Below are 20783 nucleotides of genomic sequence, written 5' to 3'. Positions count from 1 at the left end.
AAGCCTGCTTAGGATTTTCTCTCTCCTTCTCTCTCTGTCTCTCCCCACCCCCTCTCTCACTCTCAAAAAAAAAAAAACACCCACATAATTTCAGGCAAGTGAATATTATTTAATAAATAGAGAGTGATAATTATAGTACAATATAGAGAAATTGATTTAGATATAAAACTTATACCCCAAGTGAACTCCCTGTCGATTATTTGGTTATAGAAATGTAGAAAGAAAAAAAAGAAAAACATTAGTTACAAAAAATAAAGTCATGCTAACATTCCCAGAATTTCAATAAAGTATGAAGAAACATTGTAACATAAAACTCATACTTTTAAGTTTGTTTGAAATATTTCCTTAAGTCAATTTCCCAGAATAAAATTCTTGGCAAACACACACACACACACACACACACATACACATTTACATGGTTCTTGACAGGTGTTGGGAATCAAATTCAGAACATGTTTTGACAAATATGAGAGTATTTACAGATGGAATTAAACAAGATATCTGACCTCAAGCCCATCCAGAACATCACACATTCTAGAAACTACAACATATAAAGTAAATACAATCTGTATCCATCACTGAAATAAAATAAAGTATGGCATGTCTTTATAACTAAATATTAAGATACCACATAAAAGGAGAAATATAAAGATGAGACTAAAAATAAAAATGGTTTATCAAGTGAAATGATACTAATTATGAGTACTCTAATTAGAACTTTGTATACAAAGCCTACAAAGATAGATAAAGATTCTCAGAAAGCACAGAGAGGTAGAAAATATTTGTGTTGAGAATGTGAGAATATGGGATAATTTTGTGTTAACTTTCATATTATTATAAATATATATAAAATATTTAAATTATCTCATGGGGTATATCAAAATGTACAGATGATAAGAGTAAGACTGCTCCCTCCAACTTGCAGCTCTATTGCCACTAGTTAGGATGTGACTGGATGTCTTGCATATACAAAAATATCATAAATATGAGTTTCAATTGTCTAGAGGCTAAGGAATAACATGAAAAAGGCACAATGCCTAAAACCACATATATTTTTAATGGAAATACTATCACATTTACTATCTAATGTCTATTAGATTAATTTGGGGGCAAAAGAGGAGTGACACTACACTCATAATTTAATTCCAGGAATGTCACAAAACCACTTGGTAGCTCAGGCTCCCCACTAGCAAAATAGCCTCACTTTTTCTTCTAACATATGAGAATAGTCTGTATTTAAAGTTTTACTACCAAAAGAAAAAGAGACTCAAAGTACATATATTTGAGCTGCAGAACAGACCATGAGTTAGCTGAGGACAGGGACAGAATTCAATTTCTTTATATCTTCAAGAATTTAGTAGTGCCCCTACTTTGAGGATGTGTGTTTGTAGAACAATTTGACATACTCCTGCCACCTGGTGGACAATTATGTGTTTCCTTTTTATTTATAGACCATAGAGTAACTGGAACGGAGATGCTCATGAACACTTTTTTTTTTTTAATTCCTACATAATTTATTCTTTTTAATGTTATTATAAATGGAATTGTTTTCTTAATTTATTTTTAATTGATTTTATGTAAATCAATTAGTTAACATATACCATACCATTACATTCAGACGTAGAGTTCAGTAATTCATCAGTTGCATGTAACACCCATTGTCCATGACATCACATGCCTTCCTTCATGCCCATCACCCAGGTACCCCATCTTCCACTCACCTCACCTCCAGCACCCCTCAGTTTGTTTCCTATAGTTAAGACTCTCTTATGGTTTGTCTCCCTCTCTGATTTTGTCTTTGTTTTTATTTTATTTAAATTGAATTAATGTATAATGTATTATTGATTTCAGAGGTAGAGTTCAGTGATTCATCAGTCTTACATAATACTCAGTGTTCATTGCATCACATGCCTCTTTAACATTCATCACCCCGGTTATCCCGTCCTTTTCCCCTTACCACCCCCTTCTCACCATAGAACACTTTTAGATAAACATTAGTAATGATGTTTCCACTTAGACCAATACTGATTAATATAGCCATTAAACTATATATTTTAGTAATTTACCAAATATAAGTAATTAAAAAATAGTAATGTAAAGATATATTCTTAGAAGCAAAGAATTTGCTTTTAAATTGATTCTTTGAGGAAAAAATACAATTTTAAATATTGGCAGGATAATAATTCTTCATTTTCAACTTTTACACATTTTTCGTCCTTAGGGAGAAGTCGTTATAGGATTTGTCCTTTCTCCCCAAATATTCTAATTTTAATGCCTATAAACAAAGTTCGTTCTCATTGAAAAATTTTAAACTTCACCATTTATTCATGCACCATTTTCCAGTGCTTACAATATTCACCCCTGATGCAAGTAACAAGAAAATTATTTCTAAATAGTTCAAATATGTTCTATATATCATACTCTGGCTCATTGATTATTATAATAAGCATTAAACACCATCAGGTATTCCTAGCTTAACTCTGTGCTAACTCAATACTAAACTCAAGTATTTCTTTGATGCTAAAGAAGTCCTTGTGTTGTCAACATATAAACGAAACAAAATTTAAAGCAGTACAATTTTAAACAATCTTTATTAGAATTTTTTGCATCATGTAAGCTTGATTTACTGGGGTAAAGCCTTCATTGCCCCATCCTGATCATAGCTATGATTTACTTCTAGGAATTATATGAGCTGCTGGAGCATCAGAAACAAGTAAGACCTGGTGAGAAACACAAGTTTCTTTAACATCAGGCCAAAAACATGCTACAGGTGCCATGGCATTGGTTACCGGGCATGGATCTACAGTTAGCCATGACCAGCATTGCTGATGATACGGACACCGCAGGAGAATCTGCAGTCTCCCAGATGCAAGCTCTGTTCTTCCTGGAGTATTGGAAGATGAGATAGATGAGGCATAGGGAATAATCAAATAGACTAAATGTGTCTGAAGTATGTATTCTCAAGTGATTTGCAGCTCAGTTCTTGGTGAGCTAAAAACATCTTACTATTTGTCCCAGACAAAAGGAGAAAAGGAGAAAACTGCTAAGTTGGACATTCATTAATCCTTATGTACTAAAGTTTAAAAGTAAAAACAAAGTAACAGTTGCTTCTTTAATGTCTGACGGGTTTTTTGCTCTATCACCTCTATTTCAAATTTCCTTTTAAGAGATATTTATATTCCTTGTCTCCAATTTCTCTCTTCTGGGGACATATATTTTATCATCCAAACAGGAACATTTTGGGAATGAAAGAAAGCACCAATAATAATTATGCAAGGACAATGGGCATCCCAGCCCCTTCAGGGATTCCCACCCTTTCCTAAACCCACTTCCGTCAGACTCTATCCCTAACCACTACACCAAAAGTGCTCTCGGTAAGGTGCCATGTCGCTAACTACTGGAATCACCAATTCTTAGTCTCTACTTTACTGACCTTCAGTAGTATTGAATACAATTGATCACACTTCCTCCTTAATACTTTCTTTACTTGGGTTCAGAAACACTGCACTCCTTTTTCCTTCTTCCAATCAAAGTAGATGCTTGTTTCACTTTCCTTTGCTGATTCTTCCTCTAATCCTTGGTCTTCTAATGTTGTCATGCTCCAGAACACAGTCCTTGGTCCTTTTTGCTATCTACATTCACTCTCTTAGTGATCTCAACTGACCCGTGATTTGTCAGACGAGATGGGGCCCGTTCAGGGTGGTACAGCCCTAAATCTCTGATTTGTAAAACCATTCATACACTGAAAGATCTCTCATTCATGTCCTAAACTCTAGACTTGTATGCCTACTTCTCATCTCTGCTTGTCTAATAGACATCCGTGATGGTTAATTTTATGTGTCAACTTAGCTAAGCCATGAAACCCAGGTGGTTGGCCAAACACTAGTCTAGCTTTTGCTGTAAAGGTATTTTTTAGATGAAATTAACATTTAAATCAATCGACTTTGAGTAAAGCAGGTTACTCTCCATAATGTGGATGGGCTTCATCCAAGCAGGTGATGGTCTTAAGAGAAAAAGACTGAAGTACCCTAAAGAAGATGGAACTCTGCCCCCAAGACTGTCTTTGGACTTAAGCTGCAACACCAACTCTTCCCTGGGTTTCCAGTCTACTGATCTTCCCTGCCAACTTTGAATTTGTCAGTTCCCACAATCCCATAAACCACAAGCAATTTCCTTAAAATCTGTCACTCTTTCACTTTCTCTCTGTCTGCCTCTTTCTCCATATACACATATATTTTGAGGAGACAGTAAAGATATAGATATAGATACAGATAGATATATAGATAGAAAGAGATGCATAGATATACATTCATATGTATTTTGTTTCTCTGAAGAACTCCAATACATATTAAACTCAAAATATACAAAACTGAACTACATAATTTTTCCCTCAAACCCTTTCCAACCTACAGTCCTATATTTTTCTCCGTTTAATGACAACTATGCCTTCCAAGGTTCCTGAATTGAGTCTTTTCTTTATCTCATACTCAACCATCATTCCCTGCAGAAATGCGGTTGACTGAACATTCAAAATATATGTACCTTATATAAAATGCAATCTGTCTTCTATCCTGGTATTCTGAATCCTCCTTACATTATTTTTTTAATTTTTTTGTGCAACTTTTAACATACTAATTTTCCTATTTACAATGTTTAGTTTTTACTCTGTTTCCTCCAAACAGAGTAAGAATTTCAAAAGAGTAGAGATCTTCATTTTAGTCATTGACATTATCACGGTGCTTAGGATTGTTTTGTCACAGAGGAGACAATCAAAATATATGTTAAAATAAACAATAGAGTTGAAAAATAAGCTTGAGAAAAAATCTCTAAAAAGTAAGTTAAAAGAAAAAGAGATTGAAAATAGTAGAAAAAAATCAGAAGACTCTAAGAGACCACATCTAAATAGTTTCCAGAAATAGAGTACAGAGAAAATGATGACTGGAATTTATCAGAGAAATATTTCAAGAAATCACTCATTACTCTCATTAGTAAGTAACATGAGTTTTTGAAAACAGAATCCAAAAAATGCCAAGTGTTTTGGATGAGAAGAGATCCACGCCAAAACACCTCATTTTGAAATTTTAAATCAGTAGAGCCAGAGAGAAGATTCCAAAAAATTTTTAAGGGGGAAAAAGAAAGGGTTTACTTCTGAAGATTAAGAATCTGAATAACACCATGCTTCTCAACAGCAGTACTGGTGCCAGAGTTCAATGGAACAATATTTAAAATTGCTAATTTTTTTGGTCTTTGAATTTTATTCTCAATCAAGCTTTTAATTAAGGATGAGAATTCTTTTTAAAAATCTGCTGGTTAAATGAAATTCGTCAGTACATAATAAATAATATAACAAGCAGATTTTTTTTAACAAGCAGATTTTAATCCAAGCATCCAAAGTCTTATGATGGCATACTTATGAGAAGGAAATTTGGACACAGAGACAAACACACAGGGGAGAAGCCCATGTGAAGACAGAAACAGAGATTGCAGAGATGCATCTATAAGTCAAGGAACACCAAGCATTGATGGCACCCATCAGAAGCTAGCAGAGGCAAGGAAGGATACTTCCCTAGAGCCTTGAGAGGAGCATGAACCTACCAACACCTCAATTTAGAGTTCCTAGCCTCCAGAGCTCAGAGAACAAATTTCTGTTGTTTTAAGGCATTCAGTTTGTGGTAATTTGTTATGGGAGCCCTTGGAAACTAATACACCACCCAACCTTTAAAAAAAAAAAAAAGATTTTATTTATTTATTCATGAGAGAGAGAGGCAAAGACATAGGCAGAGGGAGAATCAGGCTCCCTGGAGGGAGCCTGATGCAGAATTTGATTCCAGGACCCTGGGATCACACCCTGAGCCAAAGGCAGATGCTCAACCACTGAACCACCCAGGTACCCCTACACCATCCAAACTTTAAAGACAATTGTCTTAGTCCATTCAGGCTGCTACAACAAAAATACCATAAACTCAGTGGATTACAAACAACAAACATTTATTTATTGTAATTCTGGGTGCTTGGAAGATCCAGTTGTTGGCAGAGTCCCTGTTTGTTAAGGGCCCGCCTCCTAGAAGACCATCTTTTCACTGTAGCCCCACATGGCAGAAAAGACAAGGGTACTTTCTTGGGCCTTTCTAAAAAAAAGCTACTAGTTCCATTCATGAGGGCTTCACCCTAATGACCTAATGACCTCCTAAAGGCCCCACCTCATAATACTGCCACCGTGGTTGTCAGGATTTCAAGAAACGAATCTCGGGGGGATCCAGATATTTAGACCATAGCACCAATACTAGATTTCATGGTGAAAGTATTCCCATCAAAGTCAGGGACAAAATCCACTACCATGCTTTCCTATAAATGTTGTTCTGGAGGACATAGCCAATGATTACAAGGAGGGAAAGAAGTGGGAAAGAAACAACTCAAATGCCTTATTTTTTTGATAATATAACTAAATAAATAGAAAATTCAACAATATGTACAAAATCATAAAAATATGTAACCCACCGAATTATAATTAAGTTCATCAGGATCAAAGGATACAGATCAGCATACAAAATTCAACAGTGGAGCACCTGGGTGGCTCAACCGGTGAAGCATCTGCCTTGGGCTCAGATTATGATCTCCGGATCCTGAGATGGAGCCCCAGATCTGGCTCCTTGCTCTGTGGGCAGCCTGCTTCTCCCTCTCCCTCTGCCTACCTGTTGAAGCGCTTTGGAATTTCCCTCATTCCCATATGGGATTGGCAGGAGGGGGGCGGAGGAGAAATTCTTTTCTCCCACTTCAAACCCAAGGAGAGAAGTTTTGGAAGAACCTCTTGGAGAACTTGACACACGTACTCTGGAGTTTGATCCACGACTAAGACATTTAAAGACAAAAGGTTGTGACTAAAGCCATCTGTCCAGCAGCAGGGAAGAGAGGTGGCTGCATCAGGAGCAAGCCCTCACTCCACTGATACCATGGTGGGCTTGCACGTGTGTCTCAGGAACCTATAAAAAGACCCCGCCCACACCAAGAAAAAGGGTCAGCTTCTGACAGCCATCAAAGACAGAGACTGCCTACATCAGATCACAAAAATCTGTGAAACAAGACCTTTCTCTTCCCTTTCTTCTCCTCCTCCCCTTTCTCCTTTCCAGATTTGAGGGAGCCCTGGGGGACCTGTGAAGGGGATGAGAGGTAGGGCCAATTAGATATTGAAGAGAAGCATAAAGCAGGGAGGTGATAGATAGGAAACTGACCACACACTCCCATCTTCATGGCAGTCTGCCAGCCTAAAGCAGACCTGAGCTCAGAGAGGGAGGCCAGTTTTGTTTTAAATAAATCCCAGAATATTTATCATTACATTCAATTCAACATTTAATTTCTAAAATGAGACTATTCCCAGATTCAGAAACTTCATTTCTGGTAAATACCCCAGAACAACCTATTACACATGCACCCAAGGACATGTGTCAGGAATACTCATTGCAGCATAGTTTATAATAATGAAAATGCAAAAAACAGGAGATTAGATGAAGAAATTAATGAACAAACAAAATAGCTGATTTTTCACCTCTATAACACTCTCTTAGGTTGATTATGCAGTTTCAACCTTAAAAAATTTCCCTAGATTTTGGTTCTTCAACCCAAGCCAAACCTCTTGTTGGAGAGCTCCCATAATTTAAATGATTTGTGCTAATCATCTGTAACAGGTTCTTTTGTAAATCCTTTTTATCATGATCATAAATAATAATTGTTTCCATTTGTAGATGGTGGTATACTGAGAGGTATGGAAAACAAAACAAAACCCTTAGTCCCTGCCCTTTTAATTAGCTCTGCCTAGATATGACAACTATACTTCTCACTGGAAATCAGAAATCAGTATGAGTAGCCCCAAGTAAAAAGGTTGAAAGAGAAAAAAAAAATTATTTGATAACTTGATATTTTTATCCCTGAATAGCCAAAACACTCAAACAGGTCAGTTCACAATTTCTGAGAAAACATGACCTCATAAATCAAGAGAGAGACAAGCAGCTGAAAGGAGTTAAGATCTGTACAAATGCAAGTAGGACAAGAGGTAATTATCTTATGGGAATTTGGGGTGGCGTCATTCACATTATGATTATGAGCAGCCTTCTTTAATTGTAATCATATAGGAAAGGTATTATGCTGGACATTTATATTGGGTCTGGTTCATTCTGCAAGACCGCTTCTCTATATGTGTCTGAAGAGGGTGGTGTGGGACAGGAAGCTGGAGAAGCACTAGTAAGTCAATCTAAAATTCTAGCCAAGCCTAAGATTTGAATTACATAAAGTCATTATTGTGCCTCAAGAGGGAGAAGTCTGAAGCAGATTTAGCCCTTGGGACCATAAAATGCTAATTTTGTCACATGAGATTGTTACCAGGAATTTTGGAGTTTGAAATTGAGCACGGGGGTAGGACCAGAGGCTGCTTCCTATAAAGTGATTGGGAAATTGTGCACAACTGACACATGAAAGAGCCTTAACAGACATCGAAGTCGACTACAAAAATAACCTTTCAGCCCAAGAATGTGAGAGACGTGGCCAATGCAGATGCCCCTTCACCGTCCGGGGGGCAATCTGCACAGACTTGTACTTAATAAACACGAATGTATTTCAGATTTGCTATTTCCAGAATAAAAGCTATGTACTATTGAACAGTGCAGGAGCGGTTAATCCAACCTGCTATATTCTGAATGTATTTCTCAGACTCCTATTGAGAGCAATAGGACCCCAAACAACTCATCCAGTCAGAAGCCTGCCGTGCCCTGATGAGAACTGGTTACACATACCATGCCTACCAGCCTTCCAAGCCAGAAGTAAACTGTGATGTTAACCGGTAGCTGTTGTGCCTCAGTAATAGCACACAACAATTCTATGTGACCTACCTACCTGCGGTTAGTGACATTTTAAATGTCTAGGGATATGACAAAGGCAGAGAATTTGAACCAGACTACCCAAGATATCCAAGCAGGAGACTTTCAAAGAGTCCTCCTGCCACATTAAGATTTCTTTCAGGATCATCTTCATGGAAAGGGATGTGGAGTGAAAAATTAGAGAGGGAATAGGGAAAAAATGGGCCCACGAAAGATTTACATGATTGCATCCATGCCTTAGAAAAGCTATCTCCCAGAGGCTGGGCAGAGGAACAACAAGAGAGAGAACAGACTAGAGATGGGGAAAATGCTTTGGGGGGCCATTACAATGGCATGTTTGAGAGAGAATGAAAGATTAAACTGCTGCAATGAAAATGGGAATGAATAGGAATAACAAGAAGATCTGCACGTGGGATCCCTGGGTGGCGCAGCGGTTTGGCGCCTGCCTTTGGCCCAGGGCGCGATCCTGGAGACCCAGTATCAAGCCCCACGTCGGGCTCCCGGTGCATGGAGCCTGCTTCTCCCTCTGTCTGTGTCTCTGCCTCTCTCTCTCTCTCTGTGACTATCATAAATAAATAAAAATTAAAAAAAAAAAAAGATCTGCACGTAGGAGCTCATGAATGGTTTTTCAGATCTCATTTTTAGCTTCTGCCTGTGTTGTCAACCTATGCTTCATTCCTATTGGGTGACTGGGCCGTCGCCTGGACCAGCTACTTCATTGAAGTTGCCCGAAGCAACCAATTGGAGACTACATTGAGCAGGATCGGCAGGTAAGCTGTCACCTTAGAACTTTCCCCACAGAGAGGCTAGTAGGGGATTGGAAAACAAACTAGTTAAAGTTCCCTCCCAACTCCTCTTTAGGAAGAAAGGCATTTCCTGATGACGGACTATCATCTGAGTCAGAGTGGGAGCCTCTCAGGGACAGCTCTGCAGCAATCTTGGCTTCTCCTGCCTTAGCCCAGTGGTGAGCACACAATGGCTCTTGATAATAAATAATAATAATAAAATAATTTAAAATTTACCCACACTTTCCACTCAGTCTATATAATAGCGTTATTTAAAATGGATTCATAGGGATGCCTGGGTGGCTCAGTAGGTTAAGCATCTGCCTTTTGCTCCGGTCATGATCTTGGTGTCCTGGGATCCAGCCCTGCATTGGGCTTCCTGTCCAGGAGGGAGTTGGCTTCTCCCTCTCTCTGCTCATTCTCTCTCTCTGTCTCTCTCAAATAAATCAATAAGATCTTTTAAAAAAAAATAAAAATTAAATAAAATGTATTCCTACTTTTAACAGTGTATCTTAAGAAGTAACTAAAGTAACCATAAGGAATGGAAACATGAACCATACTAAGAAATGGAAAGGTAAACCATGCTAATCAAAATCAAGCCTGGAAGGAACAAAACTGAAAATAGTATATACAAATCAGATGAACCATGGGATTGAAAAATAATATAATATAGTACACAATAAAACTGCCACATATTAGTAATAAGCTCTGTGAGGGGCAAAGAGTTGCATTTGCTTGCCTACTGCAACCTCAGATCCTTGAACAGTGCCCGGCATACAGGAGGCACTCAGGAAATATTTATCGAAAAAATAAATAAGCTGTCCTTGTTGGGAAAAAAAAAAAAGGAAGGAAGGAAGGAATATAATTAGCTTTTTCTTCTGTTAGAAGATGATTTGAGTATTTTTTTAATTTAGTCCAATTCTAGAACTAAAGAAAACATCTCTCACGCAGCTGTACTTTTTTTATGTAGACCACTGCCAAATAGTGACATTTTAATCCCATAAGGAATAGAAAATAGAATGCAGATTGTTCTTTTTCTCATGATAGAAGCTCTTATTCAATCACATTGTCATTCTGCAACTCTAGAGAAGCTTGGGATAGAAAATCATGTGTAGATGTTTGACATTTAGTTCTTTCCAGGGAAATAAACTTACTTGGCTAGTTTAATACTCCTTGGTGAACTATTAATGATGGGCTGTTTCCCAGAGATGTTTTTCTCAGAAACATGAAGAAAAATAAAATCTTAAAAGGAAAAGGAACACATCTGAACAACAGGAGAATTTTCAAGCAGCAAATTCCTGAAACAATCAAATATTACCTATGGCAACATACTTCATCAAACAGGAATTCCTTCAGTTCATCATGTGGCACATCCTCAAATACTTCAGTCTTTTCTTAAACTAGCCCAGACCGAGTCTATTTTATTATTGAAGACTTGCACTCATTTATTCATTTAACAAATACTTATAAGGGATCTACGAAGTGTCAATTTTTTCAGCTACATCCTAAGGATACAGTGTTGAATGAAACATAACCTTTACCTTTTGGGAGGTCATAGCCTCCAACATTGCCTCCATGAGATTACACAAATTAAAATGCCCTTGCGTTTTAGGACTGCTGAAACAAAAGATGTGAAGAGAAGAAATGATAACATCTTTTGAAATGTTATTATCTGCCTGCCAGGCACAGTAAGAGGGGTATCCCTAGCTATGTTTTCTAAATAGCTTTCATTCTACCCCTGCTTCCTTTTTTTTCATCCTGCTTTTTGTCTCTTCATCTACTAACTCCCACTTGACATTGTTCAGGGCCCTATCCCCAGCTCTGAGCCGTAGCTGGCATATAGTAGGATTTTTGTAGTCTTTGCATGAAGGAACTTGAGAGGTAGGGATTCTTTTACGAATGAGACCATGATTGATGGCATAAATGATTTGCTCATGATTGTGCGACTCTTAAGTCATAAATCAGGGGTTTCAACCTTTGTATGAAGGCAAAGCCTGTGTTCTTTCTTCAACCACTCCTTTAAATGCAAATTTCTATCCAGAGGTATGAATCTCTTCTTTTGCTAAACATTGTTATGTGAGAGACAGTGGAGTTACAGAGATCTTGCCTTCAAGAGCCTGGCAGTCTGGTTAGGAAGAAAGAAATATCTGGAGATCCAACGAAAAGTGTAAGGCGGTGTCTGGCTATGGAAGGAACCCTACGGAAAAAAACAGGAGGAGGGTGAGCTGGGCCAGGTGCCGGATCCCAAAGAGCACTCTTACCTAGCATAAGTAAGCAGAATAAGTAAAGTCCTTCAGTGTAGACAGCTTTCCAATAAGCCCTTTCCTCAGTCCTTGTTTCCATTTGGATGTCAGAGATTAGCTGATCCCACCACTTCCTTTTTTTTTTTTTTTTTTTTTTTGCAGAGGGAAAATGGTGGAAGGTAGAAGAAAGGCTCCTTTTGAAGAACGTTTGGAGAGTTTGTGGTCTTAGCAAGAAATGAAGAGATGGAGAGAAATAAATTGCAGCAACTGAGGTTGTTTTGCCTAGATAAGAGAAAAGGCATGGGAGTGGAGGATGCGATGAGGAGCCAGCTTCAAGAACTGCCTTCGTGGGGAATTCAGAAGTTCGTTGCATGTCTTCACACGGACGTGCAACATCTGGCGTGTCCTGCCCTTGAAGGACTGTTGGTTCTTTCCGGGGGGTTTAGATTTATTCTCTTGGAACCAAACAGTGGAGCCAAAGGGTGATAGCCGGAGGGAAACGCGTTTCTACTCCATACGAAGAAAAATGCCTTTAAAAGGAGCTGCAGGGAGCAGTCTCAGGGGGTCGTGAATCTGCTCCGAGAGTTTTCCCGCAGAGGCGGGCGGGTCGCAGCCTGGGACTCGGCCCCCAGGGTCGTGCCACCCGGGGCCGGGGTCTCGGGCGCGGGGCGGAGCCGGGGAGCGAGTGCGCACGTCCAGCTGCGGGACCCGGGGTCCGGGGGCGGGGCCAGTGTGGCGAGGGGCGGGGCCGGGGCGGGGCCAGCGCGGCGAGGGGCGGGGCCGGGGCGGGGCCAGTGCTGTGAGGGGGCGGGGCGGGCATGGCGGGGCGGGGCCGGGGCGGGGCCGGGGGGATGAGGGGCGGGGCCGAGGCGGGGCGCGGGGAGCAGTGCTCGGCCGGCGGCCGGGAGCCCGGGAAGCCCGCGCAGGATGCTCGCGGCCGTCGGGGGCCTCCTGCGCCTCCGCCTGGGGCGCATCCTCCGCGCCGCCCCGCGGCCCACGGCGCCTGTGCGGCCTCGGGGTCTGCCCCGCTACTGCAGCGGCCGGGCCCCCAGCGGCTCTGGGCCCCAGGGTCCCGGTGAGCCGGGGCTGGGAACCACCCGGGAGGGGGGCGCGGCGGGGCGGGGCGGGGCGGCGGCCGCGGAGCCGGGGCTGGGGGGACCGAGGGAGGTGGGGGCGCGCGTGCGCTGAGCCGCCGTGCCGTCGGTCAGTCGGTTCCTCCGTCCACCCCTGCGCTTTCGCAGCAGGAAAGGTGCACCGGGTTCCCGCCGAGCACAAGCCTTCGCAATTCGATAAGAGAATCCTGCTGTGGACCGGGCGTTTCAAAGCGATGGAGGACATCCCGCCTCGGATCCCGTAAGTGCGGCGCGCCGCGGCCCGTGCCCGGGGCATCACCTCCCCTTGGTCGGCTAAAGGTCAGATTCCTTGACGGGACAGTGGGCGTCTAAGCTTACAAGGAGAGGCTGAAGTTGAGCGAAAACCCAGAAGTTCAGGGGGCACTTCCACCCCCGGCCAGACACCTGCCCCTGAGAGCGCGGAGCCGCAAGCTGAGCCCTGAGGCCGCGCACAAGGCCTGGCCCACGCGTGCACTCCGGGTCCTGCGGGGTCCCCAGAGGGGGAGAGGCGCTCTGCCCTGGGAGCAGCTCCCTGCCCCGCCCAGCGAAGGATCCTGGCTCTTGGGAGGGCCTGAGAGTCTCTGGGAGGAATCTGCGTCCAGGGACCTCCCGTTCTGGGGCTGGAGACGCCTGGGGCTGGTTCTGCAGCCCACCGAGCACCGGGTGTCCCCGGGGCCAGGACCCTCGGAGGTCAGCATCCCTAGCCTCTTCAGCATCCCAAGCCCAAGACAGAGGGTCGCTTTAATGATAAAACTCAACGTGACGACTTCACCCCAAGGGTACATTTAACTTAGTCCAAACAAGTAAAAACTGTCTTTCTGCAGTTTCGGTTTATGCAAGCCCAAACTACTTCCCAGCATTTTTTTTTTTTTTTAGATTTTTTATTTATTCATGATAGGCATAGAGAGAGACACAGACAGAGAGAGAGGCAGAGACACAGGCAGAGGGAGAAGCAGGCTCCATGCAGGGAGCCCGACGTAGGACTCGACCCTTGCTTGGACCGCAGGATCACTCCCTGGGCCAAAGGCAGGCACCAAACCGCTGAGCCACCCAGGGATCCCACTTCCCAGCATTTTTACAAGGGAGTCAATTTTTAAGAGAGAATGAAGGAAACTAAGAAGAAAACCAATCTACTACTTTTTAAACTGATCTTTAAAAAAAATGGGGAGACTAGAACTATAATATCAAATAAGGATTTTAGATGTCCTGTATATTATTTTTATACAATATAATCAATGACTAGTAGAATGGATGATGGAAACTAGGCCTACATTTTGCTGTGCACATATTACCTACTTTTTTTTGAAATTTAAATTTATATCCTTTAAATTGTAGTTGACACACAATGTTACTTCAGTAACACTTTTATTACTTTTTAATGTAATAGTTACCCAAAGCATATCAAATAAATGAAAAAAATATGGGAAATGTCCACTCAATAATGAATTCTCAAACATTTTGTTCCTTTCTTGGATCTAATTATTTAATGAGGAATGGGCATGGAATTTGAAATAACAATGGATTTGAATCTGCATTCAACATTTATTCAACCACAGAGACATTTTTCAATATTATAAAACAAAGATTGTTTGTCTTAAAATGAATAGACTCTGAAACTACAGACTTAGCCCAAAGCAGAAATTATACTCAGAAAAGCTAAAACACTGTCCTTAATTTTTTGGAATTTTGAGTTTTAGTGCTATAACAGAGTGATCAATACTTCAATAATAAATCAACTGATAACTAAAAAAAAAAAAAAAGAATGTAAAGAAGCTGCAGTATTGTAAATTAATGCTCATCAAGAGACGGCAGGCCCAGGATTACATTAATATAGCTCTATGTGTGAAGAGAACCATTTTACAGAAATCATTTAATTTCCCCAGGATCACAGTCAAAAGAAGTGTTATAAACAGGAGAATTTAACTTTGAATAAGATGTCTAAGAAAGGAATTGTGGTTTGGGGTTGGAAACATTAAATAAAGTATTTGAATATTTTTCATTTTGCTGTTTTCTGTAATTTTTTAAAGCATTGTTATTTAAGAGGGATATGGCTCCTAAACTGAGTATTAGATTTACAATGTGAACAGCTTTCACTTTGTATGCTCTTAATGGACATGTAATTAACAAGTGACCTATAATTTTTTTATCACACACTAATGATATTTAATAATAGTTGTGGTTTTCTTTTTCTTTTTTTTTTTTTTTCAGTGCTAAACTAATTTGGTATAGCAGATCAAAGCCAGATGGATAGGTAAAAAAGATCATATCTTCTAGGCTCCATCTGGAACAAAACTCAGCAACAAATATAATCTAATAATGTCTTCATATTCACCTGTTTGCAACCAACATCTTAAAATGTGCATCTTAACCTGTCTCAAATCTAAGGAAAACAGGCTAGATACTGGTTTTCTGTGCTTTTTAAACTGGTGGAAAAGTTAAAGAAAACTTTTTTCATTCTTAAGAGAAATCTCAACTTGTCTTTCTGAATTTTTTTCCAATGTAACTACATTCTGTTTAAACTTGACTTTAGATAAGAAAGACTACTGCTGCATACATTCTCAAGAATCATTATTTAATCATGTGTATCTATAAACTTGTGGCCAATTGTTAAAGTTTATTTCAGTATAAAAGGCCCACAGGCATGATTATGTTTTTAATACTGATTTGTTAAATAGCATTGCTAAAATCTCAACTTGCCTGTAATTTTATATTAATAAGTCTCCCCAGTATTCAATAAGTATATAAAATTTCAGAATAATAAGAAAACGAAAGTGACTTTTTCTTTATCTTCGACAAATCTTTGTGATTTTGATCACTTCTTTTTAAAACTTCATGCAAAAGCCACAAAGAAAATACCTTTTCTCTCATAGTGGTCCTCACAAAATGTAAAGGACCTTTCCATTCAGGATTGGATGGGATGGGGCAAGAAGGGATTGGGAGTCTGATGAGAAAATAAAATGAGGTAAATAAGTTTTTTAAAAAAAAACAACCTGTTTAAAACTTAAAAGGAGAGGGGAGCCTGAATGGTGCAGTCAGTTAAGCATCTCCCTTCAGCTCAGGTCTTGATCTCTGGATCCTGGGATCGAACCCACATTGGGCTTTCTGCTTAGCAGGGAGTCTGCTTCTCTCTCTCTCTCTCTTCTCTCCCCACTGCTTGTTCTCTCTCAAATAAATGATAGATAGATAATAAATAAATAAATAAATAAATAAATAAATAAATAAATAGGGAGGGGCACCTGGGTGGCTCAGTCAGTTATGTGGATGATTTTTGGTTTTCAACTCAGGTCATGATCTCAGGGTTCTAAGATGGAGCCCCCACTCATGCTCCTGGCTTAGTGGGGGTCTGCTTGAGATCGTCTCTCTCTCTCTCTCTGCCTCTGCCCCTTCCCCTTGTCCCCCTCAAAATAAATAAATAAAATCTTTAAAAGACTAAACTAAAAATGAAGGGGATCCCTGGGTGGCTCAGCAGTTTAGTGCCTCCCAGGGCATGATCCTGGAGTCCCGGGATCAAGTCTCACATCGGGCTCCCTGCATGGGGAGCTGCTTCTCCCTTTGCCTGTGTCTCTGCCTCTGTGTGTGTGTGTGTGTGTGTCTCATGAATAAATAAATAAAATCTTTAAAAAAACCTAAAAATGAAGCTCACTTAAGGACAAACATTATATGTTCTCATTCATTTGGGGAATATAAATAATAGTGAAAGGGAAAATAAGGGAAGGGAGAAGAAATGTGTGGGAAATATCAGAAAGGGAGACAGAACGTAAAGACTGCTAACTCTGGGAAACGAACTAGGGGTGGTAGAAGGGGAGGAGGGCGGGGGGTGGGAGTGAATGGGTGACGGGCACTGGGTGTTATTCTGTATGTTAGTAAATTGAACACCAATAAAAAATAAATAAATAAATAAATAAAAAAACAATAGAGGGGCAAATGAACACGAGTCATAGACATACATAAATTCTTTACCCTGATCTATGACTAAAAAATGATGGAGAGTCAGACCATCATTTCTAGTCATTATATTTTGAACAATCAGAAACTGTACTACACTGTAGATTCATGTTGACTGACAGTAACTCAGACCTAAATATACCTGTTAATTTGAAATTGGTAATGTAACAGGCTAGGTTTGGGATGTGTCTTCCACATCTGCGGTTGGCATTGAGGGAAATTTGGGTAATATTTACATAACAAATGATTATCTATCATGCCAGTGAGAAAAAGCAGATTGCTCCAATATAATTAACAGAATACACATCTTGGTTTAGGCCAGAAATGATAGATGCTGCAAGAAACAAGGCTCGAGTGAAAGCTTGTTACATAATGATTGGACTCACCATTATCGCCTGTTTTGCAGTGATAGCGTCAGCCAAAAGGGTGAGTATTCTCTTTAAAATAAAGCTGTACAGGTGAATTTCAAGAAATATTATGAGTTTTGTTCTCAATTTGGGGTTTATTGTGCTGTGCTTTCAGTGTAAGCACAATTTTGTCTTCAACACCTTGAGCCACCCATAAATATCTGTCCTCCTGGAACCAATTTCTTTCATGGAAATTTGAGTCCACAAGTGCAAACTACATGGACAGGAGGAACCAAAGCTTGTTTCTGTTTATAAGATAAAAACAAAAACAAAACAGTTCATAGCCGGTTTTAAAATCTGCACAAAAAGAAGTTTGCTGTATGAAAGTTACCCAGACTAGATCGTTCTTTAAGTCATGAACTCAATCATAGGCTATCACATAGAATCATTAAATCGTTAGAAAAGGCAAACGTTGGAAGTGATCAAGGTCAACTTGTGTGTCTAATTCCTGTATGTGAACCCTTTCCTTGTCATCTCCAGTACGTGGTTTCCAGAGAGAAATTAAGAGCTGATTACTCTAATTGTGTTCTTGTTTCCCCAAATCCTTTCATCTACTGATTGCTTTTTACCATGAAGAGCAGCCCCACAAGTATTGGGAGACATCTAACACATCCTCACAAGTCTTCTCTTTTCCAGTCTTAATTCCCCTCTAACAACTTCCCTCTATTTTGAGCTCTCTTCTGAACACACTGCAGTTTATCAGTGTCCCTCTTCACTGTGGCATTTGCAGCTGGACCCATCAGAGCATGACTGTAACTTCCTTGTTGGTGAACTATGTCCTATTAGCACAGCCAGAGTTGGAACTAAGTTTTGGCTGCCGCATCATGTAGAAGGGTTTGCTTGGGCCCATACATCTTTGCTCTCTGGGCACGTGTAGCTGATTACCAGTCTCCCTAGTTCTGTGACTCTTCCCCTGGGTTATTTTTTAGGTTTTTGAGAGTATCTGGGCCCAGTAATTCACATAAGGACTGAGGCTGTAAGCTTACTATGTTATGTACGTATCCATTCATTTCTATTAGCGTGGCAGAGAATGTGTGCTTTGAAATGACTCTCATCAAATGGGAAACTTCCTAAATATTTCTTAAATATTCAAACAAAAATAGAAACTTTGTCATCTCTCGTATATAGCCTCCTGTAGATAAAATGACTGTCCACCAAGGTGATAATTCTCTAGCTCCTAAATGACAGACAAGAGTCTGATACTGTCTAGACCCACCTCGTTTTATAACATCTTTGTTCATTATGCTCCATCTACACTAGTTCCTATTTTTTTTTAAATACGCTAACCCCTTTGTCACTAGGCTTTCCTTCCTTCCTCTGGTCTTGCCATAGCTGGCTTATTCTCACTCCCATCAGAGACCTTCCCTGACCACCCCCTCCAAAAAGGCCTTGCCCAGGTGCTCACTATTTTATCATCTTCCCAGCTGCTCACAAGTAAGCCATTCTACGTCAGCAATCCTGTTGACTCCACTTTAAAATATACCTACTGTTGGACCACTCCTCAACATCTCTCCCGATATCACTCTGGTCTGAGATAACCAACATCTATTTCCTAGTTGATTGCAGTCTTTTCTAAAGGGTCTCACAGCTATCCTTCTTGCCTGTCTCCAATTCATCTTTTGTTTTAAATAATTAATGCATATATTGTAACTGAGGTTGTGATAGATGGTGGTAGAGAAAAGGTTAGCAATTTGAGATATATTTGGGGAGATAGAAAGGATAGAACTTTGTGGTAAGTTTGATGTGGGAAGAGGAAAGAAAATGGAAGAAAGAAACAACCAAAAAGCCTGAGTTTTTGACTTCGGCAACAAGGTGGATGGTGCCACCATTTGTGGAGATGTGTAAAGCTGGGGAGAGAACTGATAGACACGACAGGCAAAACACACCAAGTCCTGTACTGTGGATATATTAAGTGTGAGGGGTGGATTAGGCATTCATCAATATCTATTACATTTTTTTTATTCTGCTAAGGACTTTGTACACTCTTCAGTCTGAAGACCAATAGCTTCCCTCGCTTCTGAAAAAGTCTAAGCCTTCATAACTTCAAATATGGCCTCTTCGCCCATCCTATTCTTTCCATATTATGCATGTATGTTGGAACGTCTAATTGTATTCTCCATGTCTCTTAACTTTATTTTCTATTTTTTGTATTTGTGTCTCTGTACTGCACTTAGATTATTCCCTCAGATCTATTTTCTAGATAGAATTTTTCCATCCTAATTATGATGCTGATCATCCTTCCTTTTCTGAGCCGATTCCCCCACCCCACCCCCGCAGTAAATGCCTAGTTTCTTTGCCAGTTCCTTGGGCTAGTGTGAGGGATTGTAGTCATTTCTTTGGAGTATCTGATACTTCCAACCCCAGATCCTAACTCTGGCCTCACCTATTGGTGTAGAGATTAAACTCCCAGCCCACAGCTGTTAAAAACCCTATTTGCCCCTCTCCCTGAAGCCATTCCTCCTTATCCTGTCTTCAATCCTGCTTATGCCCTGCCTTTTGAGATCTTCCCATTCTGATTCCTAAGGATTTCCCTTTCTTGATTTTGAGCATAACTATTTGAAAATATTTTTGTTATTTTTTATCCAAAAAATATGTCTTTGTGTGCCAAGGGAGTCAGGGCCGATTTCCAATGTCAGTCATCCTGTTGACTAGAAGTCTAACAACTTAAAAACTTTTTTCTCTACCAAAGGATCATTTTTATTGGATATTATTTGTGACAGATGTCTTGAGTTAATTTTCTTCTCTTCTTGGAGTATCTCCTATATATGTCTATCTGTAAAAAGATTCTTTCCAGACAGTCACAAGGCTTTGCTTTGTTTTTTGTTTTGTTTTTGTTTGTTTGTTTTCAGGCTGCAGAACGACATGAATCCTTAACAAGTTGGAACCTGGCAAAGAAAGCTAAGTGGCGTGAAGAAGCTGCATTGGCTGCACAGGCTAAGGCTAAGTGAAATGCTAAGTGATGAAGTGTTAATCAGAGTATCATGACTATTATTACAAACAATAAAGGATAGGTAAAATAGAATATTTAGCAAAATAATTGCCATGGTTTTATTTTATAAAGAGCACAAAGTCTTTTTATCTTTACTTGTTAGCAAAATTTTGCTGAAATGGAACTACATTCAGAAAAATGCACAAAAGTGTATACAGCTTGAAACATATTTACATAGTGAACACACCTGCATAACCGCTGCCCAGGTCAAGATGGGGAACACCAGTAACACCTGAGAAACCTCCTTTGTGCCCTCTGTCAGTCATTACCCTCCAAAAATAACCATTGTTGTGACTTTTATCACCATAGATTAGTTTTGCTTGTTTTTGAACTTTATAGGAGAATTACACAATATGCATTTGTGAGGGTGGATTCTTATACTCAACATTATGTTATGAGATCCTTCCACAAATTTTGTATAGCATGAGTTTATTC

At 40.0% G+C, this 20783-nt stretch overlaps 1 protein-coding gene across 1 annotated transcript; it reads left to right on the top strand.

Annotated features, from left to right (window-relative positions):
- The first annotated feature begins 12811 nt into the window (after window positions 1-12811).
- FAM162B (family with sequence similarity 162 member B) lies at window positions 12812-20396 on the top strand. The gene is made up of 4 exons (XM_077900694.1): window positions 12812-12970; window positions 13137-13248; window positions 17270-17378; window positions 20209-20396. Exons 1-4 carry the CDS (start codon window positions 12823-12825, stop codon window positions 20305-20307), a joined length of 468 nt encoding a protein of 155 aa, XP_077756820.1. The 5' UTR covers window positions 12812-12822; the 3' UTR covers window positions 20308-20396.
- Window positions 20397-20783: the final 387 nt, after the last annotated feature.

The sequence above is a fragment of the Canis aureus genome, chromosome 1 (assembly GCF_053574225.1).
Source record: "Canis aureus isolate CA01 chromosome 1, VMU_Caureus_v.1.0, whole genome shotgun sequence".
Taxonomy (NCBI): domain Eukaryota; kingdom Metazoa; phylum Chordata; class Mammalia; order Carnivora; family Canidae; genus Canis; species Canis aureus.
Note: the sequence above shows the minus strand (reverse complement) of the source record. Positions and strands in the feature narration are given on the sequence as shown.

What these genes read in the sequence shown, in the direction of transcription:
- FAM162B (XM_077900694.1), top strand. Translation starts at nt 12,823, where the DNA reads ATGCTCGCGGCCGTCGGGGGCCTCCTGCGCCTCCGCCTGGGGCGCATC. An exon ending in CTCTGGGCCCCAGGGTCCCG is followed by an intron (nt 12,971 to 13,136) that starts GTGAGCCGGGGC and finishes GCGCTTTCGCAG; the next exon opens with CAGGAAAGGTGCACCGGGTT. An exon ending in GACATCCCGCCTCGGATCCC is followed by an intron (nt 13,249 to 17,269) that starts GTAAGTGCGGCG and finishes ATCTTGGTTTAG; the next exon opens with GCCAGAAATGATAGATGCTG.